Source organism: Propithecus coquereli, unplaced genomic scaffold (genome assembly GCF_000956105.1).
Source record: "Propithecus coquereli isolate 6110/MARCELLA unplaced genomic scaffold, Pcoq_1.0 Scaffold22, whole genome shotgun sequence".
Taxonomy (NCBI): domain Eukaryota; kingdom Metazoa; phylum Chordata; class Mammalia; order Primates; family Indriidae; genus Propithecus; species Propithecus coquereli.
In genome coordinates, this window is record NW_012147189.1 from 5,094,658 (window position 1) to 5,115,451 (window position 20,794).

Below are 20,794 nucleotides of genomic sequence, written 5' to 3' on the forward strand. Positions count from 1 at the left end.
GTTAGAATCATTACTAGAGGCTGGGAAAGAAAGGAGAGGATGAAGAAAGGTTGGTTAATGGATATAAAGTTAGAGGAAGTAAGTTCCAGTGTTCAATAGCACAGTAGGGCAACTATAGTTAATAATAATTTATTGTGTAGTTCAAAATAGCTAGAAGAGAAGATTAGGAATGTTCCCAACACAAAAAAATGATAAATGTTTGAGGTAATAGATATCCTAATGATTTGATTATTATACATTGTATGTATGTATCAAATATCGCCTGAACTCCATAAATATTTACATCAATAAAGAATGGGGGACAAAGAAGCTGCTTGAAGCATGTGCATGGGTTCTAGTGACCTTGACAGTAGACAGAGACAGGCCAAGGATTTCTTAGGGATTCTTCTACCTTGGCATCTTAAAGTCTTTCCTCTAGGGGGCAGAATCTTCAGATAAAATTTTTCTAATTTCCAATGAGAGAAGTAAAGGTCTGGCTCTCATCCTTCTGGGAAAATAGTAGGAGATACACACACACACACACACACACACACACACACACACACACACACACTGTTCCTCCTGAACCCCTGCACTCAATAGCTCAATAGTGTTTGGCATCCTTCAATCAAGAAGCTCCTGTTATTTACTATCGCCAGAGAATAAGCTAATTGGATTGGGGGGAAGGGATTTACTTAGGGAGAAGGGTTCAAGAGTTTTAACTACTTCTTAAAAGGTTTTAACCAATTCTATTTATTCTAATATTCTTCCCTTTGCTACCAGTGAGGTAACCGCTATTGCTAATTCCTGAGCCTTTTGAGCAACTTCATCAGTGCCGTTCCCCCAGCCAGTGAGGACTTACACTTAAACAAATCACGGTCCCCTTTACAGCAGCATTGGTGGGGCTTTGGGAGGGCGCCAAATTAGATGTGTCTGTTTGGTCTGCTACCTTTCTAGAATCTGTATTTTTTTTGTTTTAACCTCCCCAAATGACTTAAGTCCACCTGAAACTACTCCTTTGAGATAATACGGCAATGATTCTGGGCAAACTGTTTAAACGTGTGTAATAGGGATAGCTAAAAATGCCAATACTTCGTATTACTTGAATATTGTGAAATATAAGCAAAATGATGTGTGCCCATTCAAGAGTATGTGCTCTATAAATTTAAGGTCTATTGCTATCTTACAGGAAGATACTACCTCACTATTAGCAGGGTAAGCTGTTTTTCCATCAAAGGTAATGCACTGGATGATATGGCTATTCTCTCCTTGTCCTCCTTGTCCCTCATATACAAGTCAGCTTTTTGGTTAGAGATACAGTGCATAGATTTATGATTCTCCATGACAGGTGATGATCAATTCACTAAATGAAATGTAATAAACAAATGATTTCAGCTTCCTTGTGTTCTAACTAAAACAATGAAGTCTATGCTGTTTGGACACATGCTGTTCATGTGTGTAACTGTATATGAAGTTTTAATATAAATATTTTATGTCTCCTCCCAGGCATCTAGATTATGTTAATAGCAAGTTACCAGGCCACGTCATTCAGAAGATACAGGAAATTAATATTCCTGAGAAGAGAGGAAATTATATACTACTTGAGAGGGTGAAGCAGGCAGCTCCTAACGAAAAATAACTTTTGATAACAAAGTACTATCACCTTCAAAGTTTTTGGTAAATATTAAGCTTTCTTTTCACACCTTTAAAGGCTTAAAGCACCACACAGGTAATTTGCAGGCCCTGTGCAGCTCCAAAAATGCTAGGATTCTACCATCAACTAGGATTCAGTTCTAGTCCCAGCTCTTTCCCAAACGGGCTGTTATGTCCTCAGGCATGTTATTCAGGATGGCATGGATCCTTTCTTCATGTGTAAATAATCCCAACCATTCTTTCACTCTTGATTTCCCCTTGCTCTCACAGAATCAAAAGTAAATAAATCAAAAGTAATTTATTATTTTAAACCATTTAAATATATATTTAATACTAATATAAACACATTCTTTGATCTGGGTGCCAGAATTTAGTCTAAATACCCATTAACTGCATTGAAATCTTATCTCTAAAAGTATTATTTTTATCAAGAAATACAGTACTTAAAAGTAAATGTACTTTTAATTTAATGTAAATTAAAATTTAATGTACATGTACTTTTCTTTCATCTCAAACTGTCAGATAATGCATGACTACCATCTAAACCAGATTTTTTTAACCTTTAGATTTAAAACTTTAATGAAGAGCCTTCTTGGGTGGGGGACGAGGTATAGAATCTTGCCTTTTTTAATATGTCAACTGATCAAGATCTCATCTGTAAGATAAACTGATTTTTGTAAAATATTTCATTATTTGCCATATTGTTTGGTCATAAAAAGTGACCCTCACTGTAATGCAGCAACTCCATTCTTCTACCATATAGAGAGATGTTTTAATAAACTAAGTTGGAAATTAAAATGATTTCAAGATAGAAAAGAAAAAAGGCTTTCACATTCTACCCAGAATTAACATAATATATTTATGGGGTAAGATTTATGTATGTTCTGCATGTTTTGATTTTATTGTGCCTTGGTTCAAATCCTAGCTTTTACCATGATCTTGCTCCGTGGACTCTAGGCAAGCCATATAATTGAGGGTCAGTGGTCTCACTTCAAATGTGTTGTGAGGATAAAATGAAATCAAAAGTATTCTAAAAAAAATAGAAAATTAATATACCAATTATTGGGGCTGTGGCTAATTATTTAAGTGCCTGCGTGGGGACAATGGGCTAAGGGCCTATTCTACATTGTTTATTCCATGAATTTCTCTCTGAACCCCATCCTGTCTTTCACAGAGCCAAAGGACCAAGGCTACTTATGTATTGGTTCACATAATTTATCTCCACTGAAAATAACCGTATTAATCTATCTCAGGCTTTACTTTCAATCAGACCATGTATCTGTCATTAAAGAAAGACTCAGACATATTCTCCTTTTATGTTTACTATGAAGCTTTTTCCCTGGTGAGGCGACATCAAGAACAGAAACCTATCTGAAAGATACGGATGCATGAGAGATTGGAACCACTGCTCTGATATGGCTTTCCAAGCCTACAGGTGGGAATTACTCATCCCGGTGGTGACTGAGCTGATCAAGTCCGCAGCTCTCAAAAGCACACAGCATGACATGCACTCTCCGCGAAGCGTCATTCCTTAAGAGCCTACTTGCTACTAAAGCGCCTGGAAATGTCAGGCGCTTGAGTATGGAATGGGCAATCTCTAGTCACAAGTCTCGGTAGTGCTACTACTGTAACAGACTCAGGAACTGACTATGGGGGTGGTGCCGGCTTTCAAAGGAGTACTCAGAATGGCTACACAGTGCCAGAGTGCTCTCTGACACAGAAGGCTGCGATGGCCTTGGTCTGGTCGAGTGGGCTTTTACTCAGGGAAGGGTGAAACAGAAGTAGTTCTGCAAGATGTCAAAATAACACCCCTTATGGCCACGCAGGTCTGCAACATGCAGCACTCGGACAGTCTCTACCAATCTCCTCCCTTACGAGAGCGCGCGCGCCCGTGGGGGCCCATTACCATCCTGCAGGATGAGGGTGGGCTGCACCGCCTGTACCCGGAACTGCCTGGCCCTCCAGCCCGGGCTGGGGGCCCGCACCACCTCGCTATCGGACAGCCAGGTCACGGTCTCAAAGTTGTCCCCGCGAGCCAGCGCCTCGGCCTCGGCGTGGTGCACGGCGACTCGGTCGAACTGGTAGAGGCCGCCGGAGTGGTCGAAGTGCACGTGGGTGGCCACGGCCAGCAGCGGCCGGCGCGCCGCATCCTCTTTGGCCCCGCAGTCCTGCAAGAGGCCGGAGGAGTAGAGGTACTCCGGCAGGCTCCGCAGCCCCAGGCCTGTATCAATCACCACGTCCTGCTCCGAACCACGCACCAGCCAGATGTTGGCGCGGTTGCCAGATTCGTAGAAGCGTTCTTGAATCCAGAAGATGCCATCGCCCAGAGACTTGTGGGCGTACCATTCGAGCGCCGACATGCTGGGCACGGGTGCGGCCGGGTGGGGTGGGTGTGGGCGTGTATGTCTCCCACGGGCGGTCCAGAAACTGGGCGCTGCGGCGGTGTGGAGCGGTCTGCCCGCAGCCAGGGAGGAGGCGCAGAGCGAGGAGGGGGCGGAGGATGCGGGGAGGCGCGGGGGAGGAATTGGAGGAGGGAGGACGCGTACAGACGCTAGCTGGAGTGTCCCGGAGTATCGCAGCCTCTGCAGCCGCAGCACGGAGGAGCGTTAGCGCAGGGGCCACTGCGGCAGAATGGAGACCCAGAAGGCGACACTTTGCCCACCCCAGGGGTCTGACTGCAGAGGCCCGTATCGTGGCGTGGGAAGCGGTAGGCCCGCCCACCCACTGGCTCGCCGCAGCGCGTACTCCCTGCCGGCGCGGAAAGAGTCCCCCGAGCCAGTTGGACGAAGACTACGGCGCCTGCCAAGGGCTAAAAAGCTCTTTGCCGAGGGGGTGGGGCCTAGCCGGGGACTGGGCGGGGCTAGCTAGTGGGGATCTGAACGCGGCTCTGGAGCCGCGTGGAGGGCGGTGCGCGTTTCTCCCAAGGAGGAACCGGCTGCACCGGAGTGCAGCGTCCTCTGCCAGCACCCCTTCCTTGCCGGCCGGCACGTGGGCTGCACAGTTTTGCCCAAGCCACGAGACTAAGGGAGCAGGTAACAGAGGAAGCAATCGAGGACTTGGGAGGAGGTGGAGAGGGTAGAGAGGAATTAAAGGGGCACATGGAGAAAGTGGGGGGAAGTCAGGGGTAGAGATTCAATAAAGAGCCTCTGGATTTAGGGGCGTTGGGAGATAACTTTACCTCCCCTTCTGCTCCCTTTAAAATCTGTTTAAATCTTCGTTTCCAGATCTTACCTAGTTTCTACTTTCTGGGACTGTTTGCAATGAGTTAGAAGCGAATTTATGGTCTTACTAATACTCGGTGAGTTACCCAATGCGGCGACTGTATGATTCGTTTAGGCACTAATCATTGCCGCATATTGCAGCGAAGGACACACCATTCAATACCTGTTTCCTTAACTGTTGGCACTTTACTCTGTATTGTAGGGAAGGGGGTTGTTAATATGGTTTGTCTTTTTTCTAACAAATAAAATTCTATATCTGTCCTCCATTTTTTTGGTTAGTTTGTCCACTCTTGGAAGAGGGTAAAGAAGAAAGTTGGCAGAAAGGCTCAACTAAGGAAAGGCGGAGCATCTTGTGAGGAGGATGGGAAAAGTGAATAATGACTGGGTGTGGCCCCTCTGGCCACATAACTCATCCCCACCATTAGCATCAGGTCCCTGTCCCTACTCCCCACCTCCCAGCTATGGAAGCATCTGTTTGGGCTTTAGAAATTCCCTTGAGAACTTGACTAACCTCCCTACTTGGCCACAAAAAATTATAGAGACCCATGAGACAGCATCATAAAAGATAATTATGAAAACCCTTATTATGGCAACTACTAATAAGTCTTCATGGAAGGAGAAATAGACTCTTCTCCATCCTCCTAAAGTCTTTGATGGGGATGTGGCCTCTCTGAATATTTTGCTAATCTAGGTAGAGGTTATACAGTTATTCAGTTGGGGGCTATCCTTATTCACAAGTCCCCGAGATACGTGATGTGTGAAAAACAGAATTGTGTAAAAAAGTCATGATCTTGATCCTCAAGAGTTTGAGGGATAAAAGTGTGCAAACACTTGCCCCATAAAGCAATATGGGATATAGATATACATATAGATATAGGTATATACCACAGAGGTAGTAAAAATCATGAACAATAAGAATACAGATGGAAGGGACTCTTGATGAGTGGCATTTGAGCTGGCCTTAAAAGACCACTTGTAGGGCAGTCTCAGCAGAGAAATACAGTGTTCTCTGTAGTTTGGGTATTTTTCCTCCAGGCAGAAGAGAACCACTAGAGGTGAAATGGAGTGATATCCTTACTAGGCCATGAGCTCAGCAATAATTCACCCAGTGATCATTGGACTTTTGCCAGGCTCTGGTTAGTGATGGGGCACAAAAAGGTGAATAAGTCTCCAAGGAGGCCTTCACACTTACAGGTCCCTCTGCCTGTAATCCACATCCCCTGCATATTCTTTTCCACTTCTCTACCTGGCTCTTTCCCTCACTTTTGTCAGATTTGCGCACGAATATTACTGAATAAGAGAGGACTTCTTCAACCATCCTTTGCACAATAGCACCTGCCTTATTGTTGTGCGTATCGCCTACCACTTCCTGACATTTTCTATGAAGTATGTTTTGTCCATTTGCCATCGGAGACGATGAGCTGGATGAGAGGAGAGATTTTGTTTTGCTCATTACTGTGTTCCCAATGCAGAGAAGATGACCTGGTGCAGAGGGTGCTTAATAAGTACTTGAATGGATGATTGAAGCGCCTCCCCGGGGAGACAGAGAAGAGCTGAGAGTTACAACATGATGTAAAAAAAAGCTATAAAAGCAATGTAGTACTTGGGAAACACAGAAAAGGGAAAGGCCTACCTCCATGTAGGGTGGAAGAAATGGCCATGGAGAAGGTGTCATTTGCATGGTGTCTTAAAAGATACTAGGCCTTGCTTAGGTGAATGCAGCAGGAAGGGCACTTCAGGCAGAAGGAACAATGCATGCGAGGGCAAGTGTGGCTACAGTGTGGGATGCATGTGGTGCGAGGCAATAAGTTAGACTCTAAGCTTTAGTTAAGGAGAGTGACATGTTAAGATTTATATTCTAGAAAAATGACTAGAGGGTGGATTGAAAGGGGGAATCTGGCCATAGGAAGTTTATTTTTTTTATTTCTGAGGTCTAGGTGACAAATGTAAGGGTCTGAACTGAAGCAGAGGGGGAGGAAGGGGAACACGGAGAGAGAACAGACCTGATAGTCTTTTACTGCTAGCTAATGGGATCAAAGGATATAGAGATGGATCAGAATGACTTTTAGGCTCCTGACTGGGGCAACTTAGGAGTCACTGATCAGGAAAGATCCTGTGACCTGACTTTCACTGCCTCTCTTATTGTTCTGGAGTGAAACCTGGGTTTGTTTTTTTTTTAAAGCTCTCCTGGGGATTCCAATGTGCAGCCATGTCTTAAATTTTATAGTTCAGGAAGTTTAAAAAAAACACAAAAAAACTTTGATAATAGGCTGACTGAATTGTACTTCTATGGGTAGATTTGCTCATCAAATCACAAGTGCGTACATAAATAAATAGGGAAAGCTTAACATTAACACATTGACTGCCATACTAGGAAAAAAAAATGTTTTCCTTGGGGTCATGGTGTTTCATTACAAAAATAGAATAAAAACTTTGAAAACAAAATGATCCTTTCTAATTTAATTAAAAACTTGTTATTTTTTTATTGTTTTCTGTGTGTGAGTTATATGTAATTTGAAAAATACTTCATGTGGCTCCCAAGGTGAAGAGACGTGTCAGTTACATATGCTTCATTAGGCCTTGGGCTCAAAACTAGCGTGAGTTAAATACAACTCACATGGCAGTTAATGTGTTAATTGTGGAGCCACTGCTATATAGAAAGCACTATGCTAGGCAGTGGGGGATATAAATGTCTACTGTTAACATAGTTGAAAAAAACAACAAACAAAAAACATAAGTGAAACTCCTCCTCTTTGGGTACAGGGGATTGTAGTCATGATAACCAAATTTAAAGAGTTTAGGTTTGTAGGCTAGAATACCGTGTAATTACTAAGGGTGTCTCAGGAGCTAGGATTCTGCCAGGGTCAGTACATTCACTAAAACAATTTATATACCCATAGATAGCTGATAAAAATGGAAATTTAGAGTCAGCAGAGTTTGATCTTTCTTAAGCGGTATTCCATCAAGCAATGCTAGCTGATATACTCTCCTTTTAGGATGAGTTTTCAAAAGTTTCTCAGGCCCACCTGCAAAGATTCTGTTGTAGGTTTGAGGGCTTGAGGAATGCTTGGGACTCATGTTTAACGAGTCCTCCAGTTAATTCTCATGATCAGGCAAGTCTGCTTTACCTAGAATTCTTCTTAAGTTTTAGTTAATGGCAAATCCTGGAACTGGAATTCAGCCAGTGGTCTTGCCTGTGCCTACTGGGCTCCTGCAGTTGTTTCTTGGAGTGAAGGTGTGAACCGTTCTGCTCAGCAGTTTTCATACTTGGGAGAACAGCTTTCTCTGAGCTCAACGTGTGCTTTAGTGACTCAGCAATTGAAATCAGGCCATTTGGATATTTTCCCTCTCTTTTAGTGTGGATAGATGGAATAAGCTTGGCTATTAAAATAAGCACCGTTCCTGTAGGTAACTAGTGGATGAGGGAAATTGATCACTGGTAGAATTCCAATTAATAAAACAAAAAGAATGGTAAAATTTATATATCACCGTTTTATAATCCATGATGGAATAGTGGATCTAGGCAACAATCATTGACTGCTAAAATCATTAAGTGAAAACTGAGGGCCACTTTGTGCTAAATGAAACAGACCGATAGCGCCTGAACCCACTGACCAGCCTGATCACCAAGAGGGAGACTTCATGTGCATCTTGATGTGATGCAGTAGGAAAAAGAGCATCATCTTTTATTATTCTTGCAAAAAAACCAAACCCAAATCTGAGTAAGCCTCTAGTTCACCTATTTATTGGAATTACATATAGTGAATAGAGTAATATGTTGAACCACATCTCAGGTATACAGTCATTCAAATCCAGAATATGGGAAATTGTACAACCTTGCTACTCAAAGTGCGGTCTGCAAATCAGCAGCTTCAGTATCTCCTGAGAGCTTGATAGAAATGCAGATTTTCAGGCCCCACGAAGGACAACTGAATCAGAATCTGCGTTTTAACAACATTCCTAGGTAATTCACTGTACCTTAGAATTTGGGAAGCATCCTACGGGACAGTGACCTAGTTTCTTCAACAAATAGTTAGAAAAAAAGGGAGGGGAACTACTACAGTTTAAAAGAGGTTTGAAAGACATGTCACCCAATGTCATTTTTGGATTTTTTTTTTATATATTAACTTGAACAAACTCACTGTAAAAACACTTATGTGATAACTGAGGAAATTTGAACACTGGGTATTAAGATGATAGTAAAGAATTGTTAAAATTTTAGATGTAATGTTATTGTGATTTTTTTTTTAAGCCCTTAACTCTTGGTGAAGATACATACTGAAGAGTTAAAATAACCTGAAGCATGGGAGTGGGAGAGTATAGAGAAAGTAAGATTAGTCATATATTGATCATTGTTGAAGCTGAGTGGTGGGTACTTGGGGGTTTATTATATTGTTCTTTTTATACTTTTGTATGTATTAAGTATAGTAAAAGTAAGTGTTAGGTTTCAGTCTGAAACTGTCAGTTCTTGGCACGCTTATGGCCGAAGAATGACCAGACATGCTAAAGTTAGGCAAGCACGAAAGTGAGGTTTATTGAGGAGAGAAAGATAGGATTATACAGCAAGAGCAAGATATAGGTTTACAGAGCATGGTACATATGCCATGGATGATGACCGGACCCATTGTCGCAGCAGGGTAGGCAAAAGGAAGGGCAAAAAGGGAGAGCTTGGCTATGGTCTGCGTCCTGTTTTATCTTGTCTGGATAGGGACCTCCCTTGGAGTTCAGAAGTCACCATGGAACCACTTTGATTAGACAGTTGGGAGTCACATGACCTGAGCCTTAACTACGTATGTGGGTTCTAGGTCACTTTCCCGACTTTATGGTACCCATGTGGCTTGGCCCGTGGGCTAGAGAGTCCTCTGCATTCTTTTGCAGCTGGCCTGCCAAGTTCTGATCGGCAGATTCGCAGGGTGTTTATTCCCTCCTCCCCCAGGTATGGAGAATCGGGGTTGGGCAGGAGCAAGATGGGGGCAACAGAACCTACTTTTATCCCTAGGAAACCCGGAATCCCTCACTGTCTACCTAAGTATAAGAAAAAAAGGCATAGAGTTGTAGTTTAAAATGGCAGCATTAAAGATAGTAAAATCAACTTTTAATGTTCAAGCAGTTATGAAGGAAAATTTTCAAATATGGAGGCATGTAAGGATGAATTTACAAAATGTATAATGTAAAATCATATCTGAAAATATCCTTAGTTTCATAGCCGTTATATCAAATCAAATGCCATCCTACTCGAGTAATTCATAGAAAAGAGGAAACAATATTCCATCACAGAGAAATACTGAATATATGATTTGATTCTGTGTGTGTAACTGGAGCGTTAAATGTAGAAGGCCATTAAAATTGCCAGTCATTGGACCTCCAAGAGTGGCACTGCCCTTCCATGCAAATGAGTTAGAGCTTGGACCGTCACATCCTGAGTGCTACATAGATTTACAGCAGTTGTAGTCATCTCACCTTTGAGGTAAATTTCTTTAAATCGCTGAGGATAATTTGTATAATTTTAAACTCCAAAGATGGGATTTATGAAGCCCCTGATTCTACATGTGTATTTTAACCCAACTCCTCCTACTTTGTAGCTAAGACTTCCACCAGAGCGGTTCTCCCGATACTCTCAACACTCCCTGCATGTGAGAATCACCTGGGAAGTTTTTAAAAGGACCAGTCCTCACCCCAAGAGATCTCAATTTGACAATTTGTTTGGTTCAGTTAAGTGATTCGCAAACTTTAGCATGCATCAGAATTACCTGGAGAGTTTCTTAAGACTGACTACCACACTAAAAAAAAAATTTTTTTTTCCCTGGGGCCATGGTGTTTTATTAAAACAAAATAATCCTTTCTAATTTGTTATTTTTTATTGTTTTCTGTGCCGTGAGTTGTAGGCAATGCAATCCACATTTTTAGAATTAAATTGTCAATCTTAATTGTAACAATAAGAACATCAACAAGTAAGATTTTCATAAACCTATAGAAGGGTGGAAGGGTTTTGTTTCACGTGGCCCCAGGCTCCAAACTAGCCTGAGTTAAATACAACTTACGTGGCAGTCAGTGTGTTAATACACAAATTGCTGGGCCTACTTCCAGAGTTTCTGTTTCTTTAGGTCTGTGGTGGGGCCGAACAATTTGCATTCTATCAAGTTCCAGGTGGTGCTGCTGCAGACAGTGCTCTTTTCCCTTTCCCTATCCCTATCCCTTTCCCTTTCCCTTTCCCTTCCCTTCCCCTTGTTCTGTCTGTTGCCCAGGCTGGAGTGTAGTGGTACTGTCATAGCTCACAGCAACCTTGAACTCCTGGGCTCAAGTGATCCTCCTCCCTCAGCGTCCCCAGTAGCTAGGACTGCAGACAGGCATTCCCTGGCTAATTTTTTTCACTTTTTTTTTTTTTTTAAAGCAATAGTGTCTCCATATGTTGCCCAGGCTGGTCTCAAACTCCTGCCCTCAAATGATCGTCCCATCTCAGTCTCCTGAGTAGCAGATAGCACTCTTTGAGAACCACATTTTGAAAACCACTATAGTTTTTTAAGCTACCCAAGTGATTCTAATGGCAGCCAGAGGTGAGAACTGCTTGCTTTGAAGCATTGGCCCTGTGATAAAGTGAGCTGGGATTTTTCAGGCTTTTTTTTTTCAGTACTATACATATTAAAATTATGCAGTCAAAAAGATACAAAGAAGTAGCCGCTTGTTCTTAGGAGGTGTTCCTTCGCTATTAATGTGGCAAAATCGAGAAGAGTAACGTTAGTGACCTTTTTATCCTGGCAAGAAACCCTGGTGAAGAGCACGGCAGCGGTGGGAAGTGCTGTGGCTGCGTAATGCTGAAAGGAGGGCAAAGTGACCAGATTGAGAAATGAGACTGAGCTGGGGGCTGAAATCAAAAGCATGCCTCTGACTCCGCTCAGGTGGTCCAGAGGATATATCATTGCTCTGTCAGGCTCACAGGGTTAAAAGAGGCTCAATACTACCAGCTGGTAAAGAATGTGCATTATAATCATCACTGCAGTTGAACACAGAGTTCTACTGAAAGAATCCTAGTGTAGGGATCCCTGTTAATACACTGCCAGCTCAGCTCTCATATTATAGTGTAGTCATGGTTCAGACCATTCAGACGTTCAGTGTAAGACTTGGGTCTTAGTGATACTGTCCCCAAAGTTGGAGGACAGGTGTAGGTGTACCTTACCTTTAAGAGGAAAGGACATTGGACTAGATCTCAGGGATCTTTTCTAACACTCATATTCTAGGATAAATAATTTAAAGTTTTACAGTATATATGACTAATAGTTTTCAGTTTGTTAGGAAAAAGCAAGATGTCCTTTCCTCATCAGCCAGCCTTTTCTTGTCCACACGTTTTACGTGCATCTGAGATCCTGTTGCCAAACCACAGAGCGGTAGAGAGAATTGCATCAGTTGGCTGTGCAGCGGTCGGGGCAGCATCTCAAAGGAGACCCAGGGCCAGCCCTCCACCCGGGACCTGGGGGAGGGTGTACAGGCCATTGTCATCCCCCCTGTCAAATGTGGCTGGATAGGAGGGCTTCAGCAAATAGTCACATGTTTATTTCTTCACGTGTTTTGCTTTCCAAAATTATTTTAAATCGGCGATGCTACTTAAGGGGTGGAGTTTTATATTTTGCTTTAAAATGTTGGTTTCCTTTTTTATATGATTCAATAAATCTTAGTCATTAATAGTGTCTTTCAGAATTTGCCTGCTCTTCCAGTGTAACTAGTTCTGATGGCTGGGAATAAAGGAAGAGGACGTGCTGCTTATACCTTCAATATTGAGGCCGTTGGATTTAGCAGAGGTGAAAAGTTACCTGATGTAGTATTGAAACCACCCCCACTGTTTCCTGTAAGTACGTTGACACGTGAATTCTCACAGTGTATTTTTTCATGTTTCAGAGAAAATTAAAATTCTATATAGGACTTGAATACGTAATATTATTAGGATATCCTCAAGTATAGAAAGTAAAAGAGAGTATGTTTCACTTACCTTTAATTTAAATATTGCCACTGTTCTTCCCTGAAATTTTCCTTATTTTTAGACTACTTTCTTAAAATACAGAAAACAAAGGTGTATATACCCTTCCTTGAATATACTCAGTGGTGTGTGAACCAAGAAAGAATTCGTTTTCAAATCTTGCATTTTCTATTGCTGTTATTGATGTATTCCAATATCAAAATTACATTTGAAAAAGTCAAGTTAGGTTTTACAATGGTTCTGAGTTCCCACTCCACCATCCTTCACTTTAATAATTTTTTTCTCATCTTGTAGCTATAGAATTTAATTGTGCTCCTTAGTATACCACTTGGCTTTTTTGTCCACTAAAATTTTTTTTTTTGCTTATTTCCTTATTTTATCAACATCATTTTGAATTTTGTTACTGTTTCTCAAAATAGTATAAGCGTTTGTGCTGCATTTAGTGTTGTTTTAAATTTAGTGAGTACACTGCAAGCATACTTGACATGATGTTCAATGTTTTTGCTTTATATTTAGCTTAAAATGTAAGCTTACATTTCCAGATGTGCATGTGCTGCAGTATAAAAATGAAAAATCATAAATAACCAGATACCTTTCCCTTCAGGAATCCTTTCCCCATTTCAAAAGGAAAAGTTCTTTGTTGAAAGATTTATGTCAGCAGAGGACCCTGGACAAATGTATCTGGGGATCTAGCATCTCACTTAGGGAGTCTCTGCCTTTTGCTCTTGGTATTTCACCTTTGTGATATTTGGTACAGCGTAAAAACAAAGACATATCTCAGGTATAAGCATACTGTTACTTTACAGTGATTTCTTTTAAAACACCTCTTCTCTATATATGAGGCGATTACTTCTAACTGCTGGAAATGTTAGTACATAGTGTTTTTTTAATACTTGGAATAAAATTAAAATTCCTCACTCTTGGCTAACAGGCTCTGTCTGATCCGGCCTTTCTGTTGTCTCTCTGACCCTTCTGCTTCCACTAGCCTTCTCATTCCCCAGCTATGCTGGCCTCCTTGTTCCCTCAGACCTTTGCCCCTACTGGTTCCGAGCTGGAACCATCTGTTCTCTGTCTGCGTGGATGGCTTCCTGATTTTATCCAGATTTCTGTTAAAATGTGACTTTCTCAAAAGGCCATGCTTGCCTACCCTGTGTAGCTCAGCCACCTCCATCCTCCATGCACTCTGTCAGTCACTCTCCCTCTACCTGCCTTCATTTTCTTCACGTCACTAATCACTACCTGAAATTATATATCACCTCATTGGCTTACTTATTTGCTCTGTGTTTGTCCCCTAGAATGTAAGTTCCATGTAGGCAGGGACTTTGACCATTTCGTCATCAGTATCTCCTGTTACCTAACCATGTCTGGGTTGTAGTAGGTACTCAATAAATCAATAAATTGTTGTAGCATGAACGTATACATTCTGAGTCTAATTTTAAAAATGTACCTTATCCTTATCCTCTGAAACCAGCAATGTCTTTACCATGTGCCCTGGAGACCCACTTTTTAATAATATACTGTTTATATGTATACATATACACACATGTATATGTATACATGCATGTGTATAATTTTAAAAATTAAAATGTAGCTTCAAGTTCTTGCTTTGCCATTTACTCATATAGGATTACAAATTGTTTACTTCTCAATTTATTCACTGTAAAAGGAGAAATATTGGTAGTACTTTAAATGAGATAGTGGATGTTGAATATTGAGTACATCCTGGTCATAGTAATCACTTGCTAAATGATAGCTGCTGCTATTTTTTTTTTATACTACCGCTCCTACCAATAACACCAACACTAGTTGAGGTTAATAGGAAGCTAAAGCAGTTGCTCTCTTGTGCGTGCCTTGATTTTTAAAAATATCTTAAAAGTAAGACCATATGGAATTACATTAGTCAACAGACTATATGGCAAAATGATTATTAGTGTAGTTTTTAGGGCCAATAGGAAAATTATGCATATTTTCTACCTCTAAAATGAGAGCAAAGCAGGAAATGGACTAAAGTTTACAGATTACAGAAGCTCAACATCTTTTAAGTTGACTGTAAAATTTAATGCCTGTAAAACATAATATTTCAATAAAGTGACATTTTTTAGAATGTAGATAAAAGGGATATTAAAATATTTAGTTTCTTTAAAAGAACCTTTGTCTCTAATTTAAACAGGATACAGATTATAAGCCAGTGCCACTGAAAACAGGAGAAGGTGAAGATTACATGCTGGCCTTGAAACAGGAGTCAAGAGAAACAATGAAAAGAATGCCTTATTTTATTGAAACACCTGAGGGAAAACAAGGTGTGTATTGGACTATTTGATTATGTAGTTTAATTTATTCAGATGTTTAAGCATAAGTTATGTGATCATTGAATACTGATTGGTTTGATCCAATCAGAATTGATCAACTATCTTAAAAAACATATTTATGTTGATTTAACAGAAAAAATACTTTAAACTTTGTGATTTTATTTTTAAAACTTCGCAATAGAAGTTTTATATGTTCAGTGAAAATTAGGAAAAACAGGAATATTTTTAAAAAGTAAAAATTACCCATGCTGTATCTAAAGAATGACTGATATTTTATTGTATATTCTAGATGTTTTTCCTTTGCGTGTATTCTCTTTACAAAATTGAATTCATATTATTTTGTATCTTCATTTTTTTCCCTATGGCATACTAGCATTTTCACATACCCTTATTATTCTTGGAAAATACAAGTTTTATTAACTGCTGTTTCACTGTATGGATATAACATTATTAATTATAACTAATTCCCTGCTATTAGGCTTAAGATTATTTCCAGTTTTTTGCTCATATATATAATGCTATGATTACTATCATTATACATACATCTTTATGCACATCTCTGATTGTTTAATAGTTAGGTTAAACTTTTTTAAAGCCTTGACTTTTTTGGTTTACCATATATGTATTTGATATGATATGAAATATGAAATATATATTCATTGGTGACATATATAAATATGATATATATATTGAGGAGAAATTATAGTTGGAGAAGTCTTAGCAGTCTCAGACTGGAAGTGGGAAGTGGTTTTATAGGAAGGGAAACTATTCCTAAGTAGCTGTTTAGAACGGTAGAACTATATTGATTTTCAGTTTCTGCCCTTGAGTGTTGGCATTAAAGAGATCAATATCATCTTTGAGTTCTCAAAACAACATCATTAAAACATGAGAAATTCATATAGTATCATCTCATGCCATAAGTACTAAAAATGCATTTCAATTCCATTTTTCTCTCTCTAAAAGAATTGGCAGAGTCAAAAAAGGAAGTCTTATGTAGTGATCTTACTTGTTATTATGATTATAAGAAGCATTTTATACAAGTTCATTTAATTTTACAAACAATAGCTCCTTGAAGTTATATAATGGTTTGATGAGAGATATTTTATCTCAAAAATACTGAATTTTTTAACTTTCATTATGTTGCATGCTTTCATCTATTTGAGTTTAAAAATGAAATTAAAGCTGTCATTTTAAAGATTTTTAAAAAGATCAAATGAACTAATAAATATTCTTACTAGAAAAAATAATAGTGCGGGGTACACTTTGGTCCTTTTAAAATTGGTCTCTTCTCTAGATTATGGGACAGATTTACTTATCTGAATCAGCTGTTATTAAAGCACATGTCTAATTTAAAAGTGTATCAAGTCATTAAAGTATTTATGTGAGTCTTTTAGACAGTGACATTAAGAACATAATTTTGTTGTTGATTTGTGGGAGTAGTTGGCTTGTACTTGGATTAAGGGGGTACTTTATCTTTGATAACTATGCAATAAAGTATTTAGAAATATAAGAGATCTTTTGCTTTTGTTTCATTCAGGAGAAAACTCTTGCATAGAATTCTCTAAATGATACAAATAAATTTTCCTTGAAATCTTCATTTTTATCTCTCTTTCCTGAGGCAGTGTATTAAAAAAAAACTAATGTTGAAAATACAGGTTTTTAATAAAATATATACATTTATATGTGTGTATACAGGTTCATATGATGTGTATGTGTATATATATATATGCATAGATATTTATATAATATATACACTATGAATGAAAAACAGTTGTCCAGACTGAACAAAAGTACTCCAAAATCAGAGGGAACCATATTCCAAATAGAGGTGTTGCATGAGTGTACCTTCACCAGCCTTCTCCTGTCACTTGTCACCTGTGTGCTTTAGGAAAGAGAGATTTGTGGATTACTGTGAAGAACTAAGTCACGAGAGACCAGGACAAACAATTAGGGTGGGAGATCTCAAGACTTCCTGATAGTCAAGTTGCTGGTGGCTCAGGGCATTGAAATCTGTCATGGAATAAACGTATTTCATGTTGTGATGTCTTCAAAGTTTGTTGATAATATTTTCAGGTAGAATTATACACATTACGAGTCTTTTCTTTGAAACGACTTTATTATTTTATAACAAAGCAAAAACACCTGTGAATGTCATTTTAATGAATTTTAGCCACGAGAGAATCATATAGAGAACGTAGAGTTTCCAGCTCAGGTTCCTGAAGTACAGATAGAAACATAATGGTGAGAGTGGTGACAGTTCTCTAAGCCATTCTTGGAATTTCAAAAGCTTAATGGAAATTACACATTTACCTGCAATTTGGCCACAAGGTCTGTTATTGAATAAATGGAGTTTGGCTTATTAATTCTCTCTATAGCATCAGGGTCCATGAGACCCAGTTTTAATTTTAATTTTTGAATTTCTTTTTGAGCAGTTCTTACTATTTGTACTTCCCTGCCCTTGTATGCAAGGGGCTTCCTGACCTGACTCTGGGCTTTTGTGAATATTCTCCCAGGTGAGTCAGGTTGTCAGGTTCTGAGAACCATAATCAGGGTTTAGTCTTTGCTCACCCCCAGCCCATCACACCCAGCTGCTTCTTGCCACCTTCTTAAGCATATCATTCTCATTGAACTTTTCAGTATGTCTTAGGAACACATGATGTACAAATGTAGGAAACTAGCTGTATGTAAAATAAAAGATGTTTCAGTTATCTTAAAGGAATAGCTTAAGTTCAGGTTTCTTCTTGATTTTCCTAACAAATTCTTTATTCTTTTTTTCTTGTAGATATTGAAAGATATAGTAAAAGATATATGAAGGGCTACAAAGAAGAATGGATACCAGGTAATTACAAAACAGACAATATAAAAGTACTTTTTAAAGACTGTCACCCTACCCCATATTTTTTTTAGGATAAGTTTTTTATTATAATTTCACTGTAGGAAAACCAAGTCCGGTTCTTTTCTTATAATTAATTAGTAATGCAAATCTTTGGGAAAGCAAAGATGAAAAGATTTTTACACTGTAACAAGGAAGAGTTTAAGCGTTTTTGTGGAAGTTCTTAAAATACGTTTTTTATAGAAATAGGACTTGTTAAACCCTTTTAAACTTTCCAATTTCGCTAGCCACCATCACGATTTTAATTGGTAGTACCGAAAAGCACTTAACTTCTTTGCTCCTGAATGATTTTAGAGCTGCTGAGGAGAAAGTAAAAAAATCTAGTTTTAAGGATATTTTAAGCCAAGCTTATGGATCTTCCTTTCTTTCAGCAGACATGGACTAATTTTAGTTGTTAAGATGCCTTTTTAACAGAACCATACCTAAGAGAGTTTTGTTTTCAACATTTTACCTTGGATATAGACAAGGTGGAAGGGGCTATAGAGATCTGATCCAGCTTATTCATTTTGTAAATAAAAAACAGTGTCATAGGCCGGGCGCGGTGGCTCACGCCTGTAATCCTAGCTCTCTGGGAGGCCGAGGCGGGCGGATTGTTTGAGCTCAGGAGTTCGAAACCAGCCTGAGCAAGAGCGAGACCCCGTCTCTACTAAAATTAGAAAGAAATTAATTGGACAACTAAAAATATATACAAAAAATGAGCCAGGCATGGTGGCACATGCCTGTAGTCCCAGCTACTCGGGAGGCTGAGGCAGGAGGATCGCTTGAGCCCAGGAGTTTGAGGTTGCTGTGAGCTAGGATGACGCCACGGCACTCTAGCCCAGGCAACACAGTGAGACTCTGTCTCAAAAACAAAAAAAAAAAACAGTGTCATATTAGAACCCAGGTCTCCTCATTTTTTAATTAACTTTCCTTTTATGTTTTTGTCTTTGGTGTTTTATAGAAACTACCCTTATGTAAAAGCATAAATGGCATTAACAGCATTCTCTCTTTCACAGGTTGTAGTACTCTGTCTTTTCACTGTTGAAAGTTTGGGAACACTCTTAGTTCTTTCACTTTTTCTACTTCATTAATCTCCCAAATGATTCTCTTTACATACTCTCTCATAATCTTCCATGATCTTCAATAAGTAGTTTATAAAAACTAAAATATATTCAAAATAAAATTTATTAGTTCAGGTAAAATGACTGGAGATTTAAATGTTTTGTACAAATGCACTGAAATTTCTTTAGTAAGCAGGCAGTATTTTTAATCTAATTTTATGTTGCTTCAATTTTCTGCTTAACTGCTTAAAAATTAGAGGAAAGTGAAAAATTAGAGTAATGCTTTGGGTAATACAGGCAAATTTATTGGAGGGAATTTATTTCTCCACAGCTACTTATATTTTTAATTTTAAAGTTTTCAGATAGTTATTAGAAATGTTTGTTTCATTTTGCCTGGGTTGGGATTGTGGTCCCATACATTAACTTTTGAAAAAAAATTTCTTATTACGAAAGAAATACATGTCAACTACAGAAAACTTACAAATACAAAGTAGTCAAATAAATAAATAATTAAGAAAAACAGTTATAATCCTAACACCCATGAAGAATTACTGTAAGATTTTTTGTTTCTGACAAATTTGATAGCGCTATTTTAAAGCTATTTTAATGAACTGATTTTCTTTATAAGAGAAAATATAGCACTGTTATATTTTATTTTGTTATCTTTCAGGCTGAATGCATATAGTCAGATACTAAGAAATTTTATTGTCATTGCCTGGACAACTGTCTTTGTGCTCTTTAAATAGTTATATCCAGTGCCACTGATTCCTAGAGAAAACTGCAATTTTTATATTTTTCCTTTATACACATAGATTGGAGAAGACTTCCAAGAGAGCTGATGCCAAGGAAAAAATGCAAAAAAGGTACATTGACTAATGTAATAGTAATTCAGGTAGGAAAAGGTTATTGCTTTCATTCTATTAATATGGAATTGGCAACCTGAAGTTATGCTCACTGTTCTGAATGCTTTTTCTTAAAATATTTTGGCATTTTGATTATTTTGCTAAAGCTTGCGGGTTTTCTGTTGTTGATTTTTGGGGTTTTTTGTTTGCTTGTTTAGTTGTTGTCCTTTATGGAATTGCGGATGTGCTAGGAAAGACTTTTCAATTACATAGATCTTTTTATTTGCATATCTGCAAATTTTTTATGATTATACTGGCCACATTCTAAGTTATTAATTAAAACATTTTAAAATTGGGAAACTGGTAAAATAGAGCTTTATATTATATAGAAAAATAGCATAGTGAATGTTTACATTTTGTTTTTCTTTAGTAATTCCATTCAGTAAATTCTTGAGTATCTACTGTTGCCAGACACCATGCTGAAAGGAATAAAACAGTGAGCAAAGTGGGAATAATCCTTGCTCTCAGAGAGCTTGCAGCCACATGCAGTAAAAACATTAAGCAAAACACACTTGTCCTCATTGGGAGGTCTAGGAGGGGTTCTTTGAGGACTGGAATTGGAGTTGAGATTGAAAGATTACTAAGAATTTATTAAAATGAGGTGGGATGAGGGAAATTAGAGAAAGACCAGGTTTGTCAGGAAAAATCACGAGCTCAGTTTAAAGGTATTTAGGATTCCTTTGAGATTTACAAATAGAAGTGTTGACTATGTTGTTGGATACTGGGAAAGGATCTCAAAATGGAGATGGTAGTCATCAGCAGAGATGTGATCATTGAAGCCGTGAGAAAGGGTGAGGCTGTCTAGGGTGGAATTAGAGAATTAGAAGA

The 20,794-nt window shown here is 38.8% G+C and overlaps 2 protein-coding genes across 2 annotated transcripts in view; one reads left to right on the forward strand and one right to left on the reverse strand.

Annotated features, from left to right (window-relative positions):
• Positions 1 to 4,014, reverse strand: part of MBLAC2 (metallo-beta-lactamase domain containing 2) — a 27,366-nt gene extending 23,352 nt beyond the window's left edge. Inside the window, exon 1 of the mRNA XM_012644758.1 lies at positions 3,539 to 4,014. Coding sequence (XP_012500212.1) covers positions 3,539 to 3,992 — 454 coding nt within the window. The 5' untranslated portion in view covers positions 3,993 to 4,014. The remainder of the gene's footprint in view (positions 1 to 3,538) is intronic.
• Positions 4,015 to 12,576: 8,562 nt separating this feature from the next.
• The window catches only part of POLR3G (polymerase (RNA) III (DNA directed) polypeptide G (32kD)), a 16,939-nt gene continuing 8,721 nt past the window's right edge, over positions 12,577 to 20,794 (forward strand). Inside the window, exons 1-4 of the mRNA XM_012644749.1 lie at positions 12,577 to 12,693; positions 14,993 to 15,122; positions 17,914 to 17,970; positions 19,877 to 19,956. Of these exons, the coding sequence (XP_012500203.1) occupies positions 12,577 to 12,693; positions 14,993 to 15,122; positions 17,914 to 17,970; positions 19,877 to 19,956 (384 nt within the window). The remainder of the gene's footprint in view (positions 12,694 to 14,992; positions 15,123 to 17,913; positions 17,971 to 19,876; positions 19,957 to 20,794) is intronic.